At 35.2% G+C, this 16439-nt stretch overlaps 1 protein-coding gene across 7 annotated transcripts in view; it reads right to left on the reverse strand.

Annotated features, from left to right (window-relative positions):
• The window catches only part of LOC135102786 (coronin-1C-A-like), a 106695-nt gene that overhangs the window by 69980 nt on the left and 20276 nt on the right, over positions 1-16439 (reverse strand). For 4 of the 7 annotated variants that reach the window (XM_064008302.1, XM_064008298.1, XM_064008295.1 and 1 more), the window contains exons 2-4: positions 16112-16318; positions 10668-10694; positions 9061-9215 (exon numbers count right to left, since the gene is read on the reverse strand). In XM_064008302.1, the coding sequence (XP_063864372.1) occupies positions 9061-9215; positions 10668-10694; positions 16112-16318 (389 nt within the window). The remainder of the gene's footprint in view (positions 1-9060; positions 9216-10667; positions 10695-16111; positions 16319-16439) is intronic. The other 3 variants (XM_064008299.1, XM_064008297.1, XM_064008301.1) reach the window with 1 other exon arrangement.

Below are 16439 nucleotides of genomic sequence, written 5' to 3' on the forward strand. Positions count from 1 at the left end.
CTACTGCTGCATACTCTAACTGAGGTCGTATCATGCTTGTTATAATTTTCTTCATATCTTTATCTAAATAGTTACATGCCACCTAATGCTTGTTAACAAGCTGAATTTAAAGCTAATTATTCTGTTTATGTGCCTTTCAGGTGATAGTGGGTAAAGGACCATTACTCCCAAATCTTTTTCTTCATTACTTTTCATTATTATTTCTCCTCCCATTTTGTAATTCCCTGGTCTCTTTCAACTTTTCCTATTTCCAACATGTAGCATTTTCTGGTATTAAATTCTAGTTTCCATCTTTGGCTCTATGCATGTATCTTGTCAATATAATTTTGTAACTCCTTACAGTTTCATCATTTATTATTTTCATTATTTTTGCATCATCAGCAAAAAGGTTTATATAACTATTTAGGTTCTCCATCATATCATTTACATATATTTGAAACATAATAGGTGCCAACACAGACCCTTGCAGTATCCCACTTGTCACTTCGCACCAACTTGAATTAGTGTCTTTGATTACTGTTCTCATTTCTTTCCCTTGTAAATAATCATCCATCGATCTCAATGTTGCTCTCTTTAGTCCTCCTTCATTCTCTAACTTCCACATAAGACTTTTGTGGAGAACTTTATCAAATGCTTTTTTGAGTTCCAAGTATACCGCATCAACCCATCCATCCCTCTCTTGCACTCCATCTATTACTCTTGTATCAAAGCTCAGTAGATTTATGATACATGATCTCCCTTTCCTGAATCCATATTACTGACCTTTTCCTGACCTCTAATCCTTCTGCTTATACTGTCACCTTCTTTTCTCTGTTGGGCTCCTCTGATCACAATTTCATATCTGTATCTTGTTGTATTGCTCCAATCCCTCCTCAGGATCCCCCTAGGCGAAGGTGCCTCTGCCATTTTGCCTCTGCTAGTTGGGGGGACCTGGAGGTATTTTCCTGATTTTCCTTGGAATGACTACTGCTTCCATGTCAGAGATCCTTCTTTGTGTGCCAAGCTCATAAAAGAGGTGATAGTGTCTGACATGGAGGTGTACATTACTCACTCTTTTCTCGAACTAAACCTTCCAAACCTTGGTTTAATACAGCTTGTTCTCATGCTATTCATTATAGAAAGGTGGCCCACAAAAGGTACTTAAGCCTTCCATCACCAGAATCTCATGCACTTTATATTTCTGCCTGGAACTATGCCAAGTCTGTCCTCCAACTAGCCAAAAACTCCTTCATTAACAGAAAGTGTCAAAATCTTTCAAGATCTAACTCCCCTCGTGACCTCAGGCATCTAGCCAAAAATATCTCCAATAACTTTGCTTCTTCTTCTTTCCCTCTTTTATTTCAACCAGATGGCACCACTGCTATCACATCTAACTCTAAAGTTGAACTCTTCACTCAAACTTTTGCTAAATACTCTAACTTGGATGATTCAGGACTTGTTCCTCCCTCTCCTCCACCCTCTGACTACTTCATGCTAACTATTAAAATTCTCCGCAATGATGTTTTCCCATGCCCTCACTGGCCTAAACCCTCGGAAGGCTTATGGACCTGATGGGGTCCCTCCTGTTATTCTCCGAAACTGTACCTCCGTGCTTGCACCTTGCCTAGTCAAACTCTTTCAGCTCTGTCTGTCAACATCTACTTTTCCTTCTTGCTGGAAGTTTGTCTACATTCAGCCTGTTCCTAAAAAGGGTGACTGTTCTAATCCCTCAAACTACTGTCCTATTGCTTAAATTTGCTGCCTATTTAAAGTTTTTGAATCTATCCCCAACATGAATATTCTTAAACATCTCATGAATATTCTTAAACATCTATCACTTCACAACCTTCTACCTGATCGCCAGTATGGGTTCTGCCAAGGCCGCTCCACTGGTGATCTGGCTTTCCTTACTGAGTCTTGGTCATCCTCTTTTAGAGATTTTGGTGAAACTTTTGCTGTTGCCTTGGATATATCAAAAGCTTTTGATAGAGTCTGGCACAAAACTTTGATTTCCAAACTACCCTCCGACGGCTTCTATCCTTCTCTCTTTGTAACTTCATCTCAAGTTTCCTTTCTGACCGTTCTATTGCTGCTGTGGTAAACGGTCAATATTCTTCTCCTAAATCTATTAACAGTGCTGTTCCTCAGAGTTCTGTCCTGTCACCCACTCTCTTCTTATTATTCATCAATGACCTTCTAAACCAAACTTCTTGTCCTATCCACTATCATCACTGCAATGTTGTATCTCTAGCTGTCTTCTACCACTATTTTCATGCTAACTGCTCTTCTGATCTTGCTAACTGCATGCCTCCCCTTCTCCTGCAGCCTCACTGCATGGTCTCCCATGCATCAGTTTTTGATATGTAGGTCATGTATGTATGTACATAATTTTTAAACTTCTGCTTGGTGATCTTCTGTGGCATTTTTGTGCCACCATTACCTCTTTCATGTCCACAACTTTCCAAAAGAATCTCCTTGGTTGTTCCTGTGTTCTTGCCTCATTTTTTGACAGGGTCTTTACTCTCAACTCTTTCAGTTTACTTCTCTCTTCTTCGTTCAAGTCTCTTTTTATCCATATTCCCCTCATTCCTTCTACTTTTGCCAATTTTCCTGTTCTTTGAAGACATGTTCCACTGCTGTTTGTGACATAAATCTTATTTTCATAGGTCTTATTCCATTTTTTGTTGTAATTTCCAATCCTGTAAACCTCTTCAATTTTTCAACAATCTTCTCTCCTTCTCATGCCACTTCAACTATAATTTCCTTAGCCCTTTCCACCTCTTCTTTCTCTCTAGCTATTTTCATGGGTAAGTTCTTCTCCTTGATCCCAAATACTACCACACACATCTTTCTCTCTCAAAAGATTACTTTTTTCTTTTATTATTTTAATCACCTGCTTTTCACCATGTTCTTATTGTGTTCCTGTTGCTGATGCCTTATTATCTCCTCCATATCCACCTTTTGTTGGTGTTCTCTCTCTTCTTTCCAAGTTTTGACTTCCTCTGCCACAAACTCTTTCACTTTCCCATCCTTAATCTCTCTCTCTCTCTTGTAAAGCTTTCTATAACTCTTCATTCTCTTCCCTGAATTTCTTAATTTCTTCACAGTACTTCTTGCTTAAGTCCACAATTTTTGTCACCTCTTCTCTTGGTTCTTTGTTTTCTTTTCTCTTTCCTTCTCCCTCTTCTTCATCTCTTTTATATCACTGGATATCTTTTAAATTATCACCACCCACCTCTTTCTCTTACTTCCACATCCTTATTATCACTGCTAAGTTACGGAATTTTCTCATATTGTCACATTTTCTTCAATTTTCCACATTCATTTACAGTAGAACCTTGGTTCTCAAACTTAATTGTTTGAAACTGTTGTTTGAAATCCAGAATCTTAAAAAACTGGAACTATTTTCCCCATAGGAATCAACGTAAAATGGACTAATACGTTCCCAGACACCAGCCTACACGCTCCCCACAGCTTGATAACAGCTCCAGCTCACAAATTATTTATCCAGAAAGGATGTAATGAATCAACTTAGTGACACAGAAATCAGTAGAAGATACTGTTTAAACCAATCTAGTGAGGGAAACCTTACAGAGGGAAACAGAGAGGAGCAACCCACTTACCACCCAAATGAAGGTGATCATAACACTTAGACATCTTGCTGCTGGGAAAAGCCACTGGAAAAATGCAGTTGTGTAGTAATGATGGCATTGGGGGTCATCAAGAGAGCCACAGATAACTCGGGATTATTCCTGAGAGCCAAAAACTGCTTGTTTACACCGAGGCTTTTCAACGGGATCACATTTACTTTATTTCAGACTGAATTACTGTCTTACACTCTGTCTTTCTCCTCCAAATATATAAAAATGAAGTAGATATTTATAGAAACTATAAATTAGTAATAAATTGCAACTTTTGCTATGTTTTTTAATATCTGAAATCAAATAACCTTGTTCTAACCGAATTATGGTACCACAACCGAAGTAACAAAGAATTCAACATTTTGTTTGAAAACCAAATTGTTTGAGAAGGGAGGCATTCAGTAACTGAGGTTCCATTGTATCTATATAAGCTACACTGAGGCCTTCTTCCTTGAAACCTTCGAAAATATTTAGTGCCAGCCACCATCTTCCCTGTTGATATCACTGATAATGTTTATCTGTACACTACTCTCCCATTTCACCCATTCAGCCACTTCCCAATTTACACTTTACTTCCCCTGCACTCAAACATCACACAACTCCCTATTATGGGGACAGGACTCAAGCTCAGCCCCCTGTACAACCAAAACCTAGGTAAATCCTTGGAGATCCGGTCAATGTGTCTGATGAGCTGGGCAGCATGGCACAAGTGTGTGTGTGTGTGTGTGTGTGTGTGTGTGTGTGTGTGTGTGTATGTGTGTGTGTGTGTGTGTGTGTGTGTGTGTGTGTGTGTGTGTGTATGTGTGTGTGTGTATGTGTGTGTATGTGTGTGTGTGTGTGTATATGATATGTGAACTGTACATGAAAATGCATACACAGTACACATGTTAAGTATGCATATAAGTTTTATTTCTGTTACCTGTGACACCAATGGTAGGTGACCCATACATGACGAAAGCATGATACTCAAGGAAATAACACATGAAAGTCAGGATGGTAAGAATTTAGGTCTCTGTGCGAAACTCAAGGATCGTGAAACTTGGATACCATGAAACTCACAGGGGGTTCTGTATAAATTAAGCTCCTTTACTACTTTCATCAGTATATATTGAAATATTTTCTCCTTCCTATGATATAATTCAATATGTGTGTGTGTGTGTGTGTGTGTGTGTGTGTGTGTGTGTGTGTGTGTGTGTATATATATATATATATATATATATATATATATATATATATATATATATATATATATATATATATATATATATATATATATATATATATATATATATATATATATATATATATATATATATATATATATATATATATATATATATATATATATATATATATATTTATCTATTTTATTTTATTTTATTTTTTTTTTTTCCTCCAGATTTTAGTTTTGCCATATTGATTTACAATAATGATTAATAATTTATAACCTTTATCATCAAACATCTCAACCTTCAACAAGAACCAGAACCAACAGCCCTTCTTAGCATCATGTTCTCAGAGCAAGGCCCAATGCATTATTACTATGTAGGTTATGCTAAATTTGAATGGACTTGGCTTGACTTAGTTCACATGGTGCTAACTTACAAAAATTTTAAACTGGTGCTGTGGTGCAGACAGCATTCCCAACTTTGTGGTGCAGACTGTGGTGCCAACTGTCAACCATAAAAGAGACAGACCAACACTACCAACTCATGAACACACACACTATTTTACAAATTTCACACTGTTTTGTATGGTCACAAATTAGTGTAACATGAACTTAGGTGGCCCCTAATGTAGAGTCAGAAGCTCAGTCACTTACTCCCATGTGTTTTCCCTCATATAAGATACACCTATAATTTGGCAAGATATATTTAGGATTTTCTTTTCTTTTTTTTTTTAACTTGCTTCTACCATTCCCAGATTATCTTTTTGGCTGGACATGGCCCAAAATATTTTCTGCTGTTCTATTTCCATGCTCCTTTACATAACTGATGACGTCTAATCTCCAGGATATGGTGTAACAAAGCCCTTTCATTGCTGAAGCCACTGTAACTAACCATAAAATCTGAAAAATATATATCAAGCCAGTCGCAGCTCAAACCAACATAGGGAAGAGCAGAAAGTATATCAGTTTATCAGTGATTATAACTGTCACTAAATAATTATGACATACTTTATGTTGCCTTCTGCCCTTCTGTGTTTAAAATGTTTCACTGTTGGCTGAAGAGTTGAGTGTTCCTACCCTGAGCAGCTGTGAATTTGAAATGGTAAGCAAAACAGTTGGTTGAGTTAAGATTCACTTAATGTGCAGTTCTGGTTGCATACACACATCAGTGTTTCATGATGAAAGCACAAAGTATTACCAGCTAACACCATTTTCTTGATACATATTATACCTGCTGCTTCAGCATAAAGCTATTTTATTATCTTGATAATTTCACCACAGATTTCATTCACACAATACTGCATCTATTACTGAGCTGAACATATCTACATTAAAACAATAATCTAACAGACAAAATGTTAATTTTATGATTTAGCAATATTTTAATTTGTAATTCTTACTTAATCATTTATAATCATAAATATTTCATTCTGGGAAATTTAGCATTATTTTAATTTGTAATCATTACTTAATAATTTATAAAAATAAATATTTCATTCTGGGATCATCAGGGAACTACTGTGTCAAACTGAGGTGTTTTGAGTGCTAATCTCCTACCAGTACCCATATCCCTTAGGTCTATCAAAATCTAACAATCAGGGTATAAGATGTTGAATGTATCTTACATGGCAGGAAATACAGTATACACATACAGTAAAATCCCTCTCATCCGGCATTCGAGTATCCAGCAGCTTCAAGTATCCGGCACATTTTTCCCCGAGCCTTAAAATCAATAAAAAATCGATGTGTAATCATAAAATTGATTAAAATTCCCGCGCGAGGCATACTTTGTCCCCTCGCCACCAGAGCGCACTGCTCCTCGCTACCCGCGGCCCACTGCACTGTGTTTACTCAGTGACTCAGTCCCGCATGTGCAGTTTATCGCCTGACGCCTTCATCATGCTTAAAGTTGTAGAAAAGAGGAAGCGTGCTGTGCTTACACTTAAGCAGCTGATCAGATCAGCTGCTGATTAAGATCAGCTGATCTTTGTTATGGTAAGATGCGTGAGTGTAGGGTGGTGATTGTGGACATAATTTCACTTCTATTCAAGTATCCGGCAATATTCAAGTATCTGGCATGTCGGCAGTCCCGATGATGCCGGATAAGAGGGATTTTACTGTACTCATATATACATAGCTCCACCTATTCTTTTTACTCTTCTGTCTCTTGGAATAGCATTATGTGGCAATGGCTTTTTAACCACATGTTATGAAGTATTTTAAATGTTTGCATATTAACAATGAAAATATGTAAACATGCTCTACCTAACAGATGCCAAATTTTAAATTTTTAGTGCATCCCATTTTCCATCATTCTATGAAGTCACCATGAATCTCAACAAAGTTGTTTCATTGCTCTCTCTCTGTATCTTTCCCCCTCTTTTCATAGAGCTAAACATGCACATACACACACACTAATTATCCGGGAAACCCAACATAACTCAAACACACAGACACTTAAGAAACACTACAAGCACATATATACCGTGAAGATGAGACTATTGCCATTTGCTTTATTATGTACTTTGAAATTCCTGAGAGCTGTGATTTATGTGATGACTACCCTTGTCTTTTTCTGGCAAAATACTGGACCATCACCATCAGTTCACATGATAAAGTACAAACATTTTACATTAGAATATTGGTTTCTGTTTAGAATTTAGATAATCCAATAATAGGGAGTTACATACACATATATATTTCTATACAACATACCGTTTCTTGCATACGTGAGGTTGCATCCAAGGAAGAAGCACAAAAGATAAAATGTCAAGGTAATTACAAAAACATAAAGTACATACAACAAAAAAGAATTAAATAAACCAATGATGTAAAAGAAAAGAAGAAAAATTAAGTATAGGATGTTTTGGTTCGAGGAAATAAAAAAAAAAAAAAAAAGCTGCCAAGGAGAGACCTGCAACCTTCTGTCCTCTTCCGTCTTTGTTCTTTTACAATATACAAAGAATATGAGGATATGTATAATTTTACATTTCACTATACCATGGGTATAAACAAGAATACCAAACACTGACAGTCCTGACTACCTATGGTATATCACCTAATATACTCATTACTGATTTGGTGTGAATCAAATATAAATCAATACAAAATGAAGATAAACAATTAAGTTTGTTTTACAATGTTGTGTACCTCAACATTGAGTGTTCCTACATGCTTTCATATCTACTGATGATACTGTTGATAAATATTGATAAAAAGAAAAGAAAGTGACTTTAAAAGTATGTGCCATCATATGCCATGTATCAACAAATCTGCCATACTCAAGGCATTCAGTTATTATTTTAAAAAGCAAATAGATGGGATGAAAGATGCTTAGGATCAAAAGATTCATAACTGAAGGAACAAGAAAAATATTATCAGTGACTTTGAAACTTGTGATAAATGGGAAAATGTAAATGGAGAAATGCTGAGGATCTTTAAAAATTTATTTTGGTTATAACAATGAGTGGTGATAATGAGTATTGAAATTACTGTAAGAAAGAAAATCTAAGGTCAATGGAAGAGTTAAGGAAAAAAAAAGAGTTGCATACAAAAAAAACACTGGAAAGAAATATACAAGAGAAAGAGGAATGTAAAAAGAAAATATATAAACTTCAAGGATTGGTAAAACAAATTATATGAGAGTAAAAGTAGGCAAAAAATTTCATTACATAACTAAGTTAAGTAGTAAGAAAAGATAAACTGTTATAATATAAGGAGGCTGGTAACAAAATGAAGTTGAATGAAATTAAGAGTGATTGAGAAGTTCTGAAAGTAAAATAATATTTCTTTTGTGGGATACATATGCAAAAGATAGAGGTAAGAAGAAGGTGAGAATAATGAATATACTGTGGACATTTGTGCAAACACATTCTTTCAACATGAAAATAAACAATAAATGGCTTGAATTACCACATTCTGGAAATAATGAAAAAAAGCAACAATGGTAATTTTCATACTTACATGTGCAAACCTTTCCACAGAAGTGAAAGCAATGAAACAGCCATCAAAAGAACTCAATAAAGTGATGTATGTACATTAGAAAATTACAATATGCAAATGTCATCAATACAGCCAACATAACATTACGTATCTTCATGTGCAATGTCATTACAGATCAAGTGACAATATTGAGTGAAAACTAAATTAAAACTTTACCCATATAATAGTACTATAGTTTGCCAAGCAAAATGTGCTATGAACAGATAGATCTTACATTACTCATATATATAAACAATGGTACACCAAGACTTGAAAGTAAAAGATACTCACGTCACAAGACCATAGTCCGGGATCTGCCACACCTTGACTACACAGTCTTCTGAGCCTGAGGCAATGACATTATCATTAAAGGGATCCCATGCTATGTCCAATACCGGCCCTTTGTGTCCCCCTACCAAGGGATGGTCTGGGGGGATGCGCCCAGCCTGAAGAAATTACTTCATGTTATTGCTTTCCTAATAAACATTCATTTTTATTCCTACCTCCTTTCCTAGTAGCTGAAAATATTAAATAATTTTATCATTATTATTAATTCAAGGAAAATGGTATCTTCTAAAGACATGAGCAAGAAAGTGCCCAAGATATCCAAGATGTTCTAGATCAAAGTATATATAATTACTTTAAAGGTGGCTATATAGTTATACACTCATTAAGGCTGAATAGTGTTATTCAATGAAAACATATTAATAATAAAAAAATACTGACAAAATATTAGATTGAAGCTCACTTTGTCAACAAGTATCCCACACATTCAACAAGAACACCATGGAAAAAGCATCAAACAGTTCTCTGTGCAATATCACACTGAAACCATTAGGCATCTCCAGGTAAAGTCACAGTAAATTTTCCATTCAGATACAATTTGCCAGAAGCAGACAATGTACTTGGCTCATACTCATATGCATGATTCATGATTTTTATTATAAATCACATAAAAACTGGTACTTGTAATAATTGTCTAGCTAGGAAGCTCTAAATTTTAAATGGAAAATCCTTTTGGGGAGCAATGATGCAAAGGTCACTTTTCTTTTATTCATAAAATTGGCCACTTCATATGCAAAATAGGAATAAAACCAATCAAATACTCCACATTTTGAACAAATTCAGCCTAATGAAGTTTGAATTCCAACTCCTTCAAAGAAAAAGGTGGGTATTAGTATTCCAAAGACCACACTTGTCTCATAAATGCTCTGTATTCCATAAATTTTTGTTGGATCATAATTATTTTTAATCATTAAAGAATATAAATGGACACAAAATATTTCACATAACACTGATGAAGTTATTTGAATATTATTGTCCTTATTTTTTAATACTCCAGTTCAAAGTGTTATGAAATTTAATTTCAAAATATTATAAAAAATACTTAATACAGATATTCATAATTCTCAGTATTTCCCAGTGTTTGCATCACTGTTTGGATGATGTTAATTTTGTTGCATGAAGTACTATATAATATATATCAATATAAGCTAACAAGTGCATGAATATAAAGATATCACCAGGACAGTAATTACTTCAAAATTACAACTGAAAAAAATTAAAAGCGTCAAAAATCAATGTGAATACTGCACACGATGTAGAGAAGAGGAAAAAAAAATCTTTTCAAAGTTTCACTGATAAATCATCTCTTATTGAAATTAAAATTTTGCTGAATATATAAAACAATTATTTAAAAAAAAATCCCCTGTAGCAATTCATCTTTGAAACATGCACAGAACAATGCATAAAACAACACACAATCACTTCAGACAACACAAGACAAATTTTCTAGGACATTTTCTTCACAATTGCAATTCAGCATCAAAAGATAGAAATGGAGATGCACACACTAACACCACTTCTCTTCAGTGTTCTGTACCTCCTCATTAACCTACCTGTGATGCTTTCTTGGATACATATGTCTGCAAAATGATTATAAATGTAGGAGTATTGGTATTAGCACTATACTTATTGTTTCTATAACCCAAACACATAATTTTTAGTGCAAGATAATATGAATCCAGACATTTTTACAAATTTTGTATTAATTATTAGTTAAAACACTTAAAAAATACTATAATCTATCATTAGTTCAACACTTTGTAAAACTGACATAATTAAGGATCACATGGAGAATTACAATATATTACTAACTAATACTTTTCAACCTAATATTCCATACTGGGCAGAAACAATCAATACCCATGTAAAATCATCGTATCAGTTTTGCATCCATTCTGACATATTTTGCAATTTTCAACTAACAAAATATCCCCCTGAAATATAATGTATAGTTACTACAGAAACAAGTAATTTCCTACAAAATGGCTTCTGGTGTGAATTTGCAAAGGTAACACAGGATGCAAAAATGAATGATGCAGCAAACAGAGGGTCCACTAAGTATCTATATAGGCCACCTGTACTAAGACTTACCAATGACCCTTTCCTATCAGGCTCCAAAATCCCATCCTGGAAGTACATCAGTACATCACTGACTTCAGGCAAGGATCTGAGGTGCTAGGGCTATCCTGACAAGCCAACATTATTCTTAAAAAGAAATTTGCTTCCAACAAATGTAGTCATTTGGGGGACAAAAATATGATGCAAGTGGAAACCAAGCCTTATATTACAAAAAGCCCTTTTTTAGAATAAATTTTTAATTAATGTAATTTTACTAAACTGTCAATTTATTAATACCAATGTCAAAATATTTCTGTATATTAGTAAGAGTACAACAATGAAGAAAAAGTAGTGCTAATGGTGATCCCAACTCAAAGTTTAAGAAGCTACTATCAGATGACAAAGGCTGAGTAAGAAATTATAGAATCTGCTTCTTGAAACGAAAGCCAAAACATAATGATAATTACATCTCGTGATCTTTCTCAGATTTCTGATTGGGCAGAGCAAGCTTCATATTGTTCAACTTCCCAGACAACTAGCTTCTATGATCTTTCTCAGATTTCTGATTGGGCAGAGCAAGCTTCATATTGTTCAACTTCCCAGACAACTATCCACTCTTCTTCAATGACACTCAACTGTCCCCCTCTTCTATACTGAACATCCTCAATCTGTCATTTACTTATTCTATACTGAAACTTCACATCTCATCTCTAGCTAAAACAGCTTCTATGAAGTTAGGCATTCTGAAACGTATCCGCCAGTTTTTCTCACCCTTCTAACTGTTAATTCTGTACAGGCGCCTTATCCGTCCATGTATGGAGTTTGCATCACATGTCTGGGAAGTTTCACTCATACCACTCTTCTAGACTGGGTTGAATCAAAAGCTTTTCATCTCATCAACTCCTCTCCTCTAACTGACTGTCTTCACCCTCTTTCTCATTGCTGCAATGTTGCATCTCTTACTATATTTTACTGCTATATTCATGCTAACTACTCTTCTGATCTTGCTTACTGCATGTTTCCCCTCCTCCCATAGACTCAATGCACAAGACTTCCTTCTTTCTCTTACCCCTATTCTGTCCACCACTCTTAATGCAAGAGTTAAGCAGTATTCTCAATCATTCATCCCTTTCTCTGGTAAACTCTGAAACTCCTTGCCTGCTTCTGTATTTCCACCTTCCTATGACTTGAATTCCTTCAAGAGGGAGGTTTCAAGGCACTTATGCTTCAATTTTTGGACCCTATTCAAGGACTGGCATTTCAGTGGTCCTTTTTTTTTTTATTGAATTTTTTGTTCCCCATGGCCAGTGTCCCTCCTACATAAAAAAAAAAAAAATAAATAAATAAAAAATAAATAAAAAAAAATAAAAAAAATAACATGCCTGACTAAGATATCTGCACAGGACCAAGACCCATTGGAAATAGTAACATCTAATTTGTTGCACAGAGATGCCTAACACACAAATAGCATGGTTATGAGGTGATAACAAATGAAGATGCAGTGCCTTGTGCCAAACTTGTGAGATTCAAAATCACTATTCTGGCTTGGAAATTAATTCCATTTTATAAGCTGTCTTCCCACATTTTCTAATATAAACTATCATTCTGAGAACATCATGATTGGGAGATGATTTGTGCCACTCACGTGTTATTGAGGTGAAAATTTCTCTTTTCTCTTCCATCAGAATTATCTGTTATTTAGATATCCACCAGTGAGGTTCTTGTGCCCAAACATGCCAAAATGGTCAACCATGAATTGATATATCACTTAAATATTCTCAGTCTGTCAAAAATGTCAAATTCCAATAGTGTTTAAAAGTCATAAAAGCTTCTTGTATACATCATCTCTGTATCCAACTGATTCAACCATCCATATTTTTTATTTGGCATGCAAATTAATTGACATCATATATATATATATATATATATATATATATATATATATATATATATATATATATATATATATATATATATATATATATATATATATATATATATATATATATATAATCAGTCTATTTCATTAAGTGTTGGTGACCTCTTGTTCTACCTTCACCTCTTGACAGAGAATTATCTCTGTCTATATTTTCTAATTCCTTTCCTCCTTTGAACATCAACATTCCCTTCTGTTCTTATTTCATCAAATATTATTAATCTTAGTTTGTTCAATCTCTCTTCTCACACCAACTCTTTGCATAAATTTTGTTGTACTCATATCTCCTTGTACATTTTCTAGTACAGACGTACCTCGGTACTCGACCATAATCCGTTCTGAGGTGGTGGTCAAGCACCGATTTGTTCGAACACCGAAACCAATTTTCCCATAAGAAATAATGGAAAGTCTGGGGAAGAAATACTCGAACAAACTGCGTACGTCTTACTCCGCTGGCGGTCTGAGTCGAACTGACGCTTACCCGCTGGCCGAGAAGGGCCGAGAAGGGCCGAAGAGCGCGTTCGGGTCGACTCGGCTAGTCGAGTACCGAAAATCTGTTCGAGGTCCGATACATTTTCTACTCGAATTTTTTGGTCGAGCACCGATTTGGTCGAGTATAGAGGCGGTCGAGTACCGAGGTACGACTGTATATCTTTTCTATTCTAACATGACCAAATCACAATTACATATTCATGCCTTAACTGTATTACAGACATCATCAATTCTCTTGACATTTTCTTCCTATACAAAATAAATGACGCTATCATGTTTACAGATAACCTGTTTATCCTTCATGGTCAAACTAACAAGCCTTTCTGGTGATAGGTTGTCTTGTATTATCACTCAGTTTTCTTACTTTCTTGAGTGATGTACAGTCAAGATTGCTATAATACATTTTCATTGCACATTTCAGCCAATATGTGGTAAACAAAACAATAAAATTTCTAATTCCATATTATGCAGGTTGAGTCTGTATAGCACAGATCAGGGCAACGTAGGTCTTAATGTATCAACATTCTGAGCCACAGTCATCCTTCCCCAGATGGCTACAAGTGACTGTTAATGCTATCCCCACCTTCCTGTCTTCCCATTACCATGTTACCATACCAGCATGCCATACCCAGGGTTGCTGCAATCTGCAAGGTAAGCTATCACACTTGACAAATTTTCTGTGAATCTCTGGTCAAAGAACACTGATATTACTGTCCATCAATCTACAACCATAGTCTTCCTACCATGCTTGCCTCATGCTCTCTCATTGTATCTTAGTCTCGACCAATGCATTTCCATAAAAATAGATATGGCTGACATATCTCCTCACCCCAGTTTTCACCCAGAGTGTGGTTGCTTTGGCTCTAGTGACACTTAATTTGGTCAAGCAATGGAAGAAAATGAAATATAGAAAGAAAGAAAGAAAGAAAAAGAAAAGTGGAGGCAGAAATCACTTGTAAGAAGAGACATGCACAGTTAAGTGATGCAATTGTTGCAAGGGTTGCATCTCAAAGAAGGCTAAAGACAATGAATGAGAATAACTAAGAACCACTTTTATGAAAAATTGAACATTATATAGGCAACAACAACCAAGAAAGACACCAGTCTGTTTTGGGAGCTAGCACAGGATGATTTACATTGCTGATGATTATTATGATGTTTATATTTGTCATGGATGTAAATCGGGTATCTAGGTAAGTAAAATCATGATCCTTCAGTGAAATCTATTGCAGCATATATAGTATAGAGTATTTAGTAGTGAATTTTAGTTAGAATGTGTACTACCTTTGTTACATGTTTTTCTTATAGCATGGGCACATTCTGGGTTGCCTTGTGTGCATTATAGCCATCCTGATTGTACAGATATTAAGAGATGTGTTGGTAGAGATAAATGTATTCATAGGAGCACAAAGAAGGCTCTATAGGTACTATAGCAAACAGGAAGACTCTCGTGAAAAGCAGATATGCTGATGAGCACTGAACATGAATGAATAGATATGGTTATAGAAAATAGAAAATAAAAAAGTTCATTGTGGTAAGTAATAAATAAATTACAAATAATACAAGAATACAAATAGACATTTTAAAAATATTCAGCATCCTAAATTTGTCAGAGAACAATAGATATGTGTAGATCTTGTGACAAAAGTGATGAAGAAATTATGTGAATTGCAAGTGACATGACATTCTTATGTAGTGAATGACCAAATGACTGCACATAAAATAAATTGGCAGAAGTAAAAGATTTATAAGACTGACCAAACAACTTGTTTACAACCCTACAACTTGGCTGTCATTGGAACGGCCTCTAATTCCTGAATGAGATGAGTGAGATGCCAATGAGCCTCTGCCACTTCCAGTCTCCTAACAACTGTAATACATGTACTGAAATGATAATTATGTCATCTATTTGTCTTAAATACATCCACTTGTAACATTAAAGTGCTTATCACATGTCACTATCTTGACCAGTTTACCTTGTAATATATAACCAAGGTAAATAAAATATTGGTAATGTTATTATGTAATGTGAAGCCATACAGTGAGAAGACCCTGTTTTTTCTTCTTTCCTCCTCCCTCCTTTTTGTTCCCTCCCTTACGTCCAGGCTGACTCAGTATCCCAACACTCACTAAGTTGTACTCTCATCCATTAATACCTCCCTCTCAACAGCATTCCTACTAGACTTTCATGCAAGGTAGATCCCTCCTGCTACTGAGACCCTACAGAATAATCCTTATACAAACTGTCAATTAATAAGATTTTGGTTAAATTTGTGTGAGGATCTCACTCATTAATCAACTTCAATCAAACAGACAATGATATCTTAATACTTTACACAACAAAATAAAAATACAAACTTCTAGATAATTTCATCAAGTTATGACAAAACACCCATATTCAAAATGAAAGACACATTTTGAAGCGATATTTTAGTCAGAACTTGTGGATAAAACTAAATAAACAGCTTGAAGTAGCAATGTAAGGCAGATACCCAAAAATATAATTCTCACCTTGTTGACTTTATTGAGGGGCAGAACAATGAAGGCACCACCTCCTCCTGACTCCACTATTATGGCGCAGAACTTTGGGTTGACAGCACAGAAGGTGGAATCCCACGATGACTTACTAACTCGTATATTATCAAAGCACTGTTCCCTCTTCAGGCAAGTGCCATATACATGACGAAACTTGCTTTGTCGAACAAGTCGGAATGACATCTAAAAAAAATACAAAACATTCATTAAAACTGCTTCTGATAGAGGTAAATAATTATACAAACATGTAAGCTACATAATAAAGATTTATCTATACTATTCCATTTCATTCAAACACATGATC

The sequence above is a fragment of the Scylla paramamosain genome, chromosome 8, assembly GCF_035594125.1.
Source record: "Scylla paramamosain isolate STU-SP2022 chromosome 8, ASM3559412v1, whole genome shotgun sequence".
Classification (NCBI taxonomy): Eukaryota; Metazoa; Arthropoda; class Malacostraca; order Decapoda; family Portunidae; genus Scylla; species Scylla paramamosain.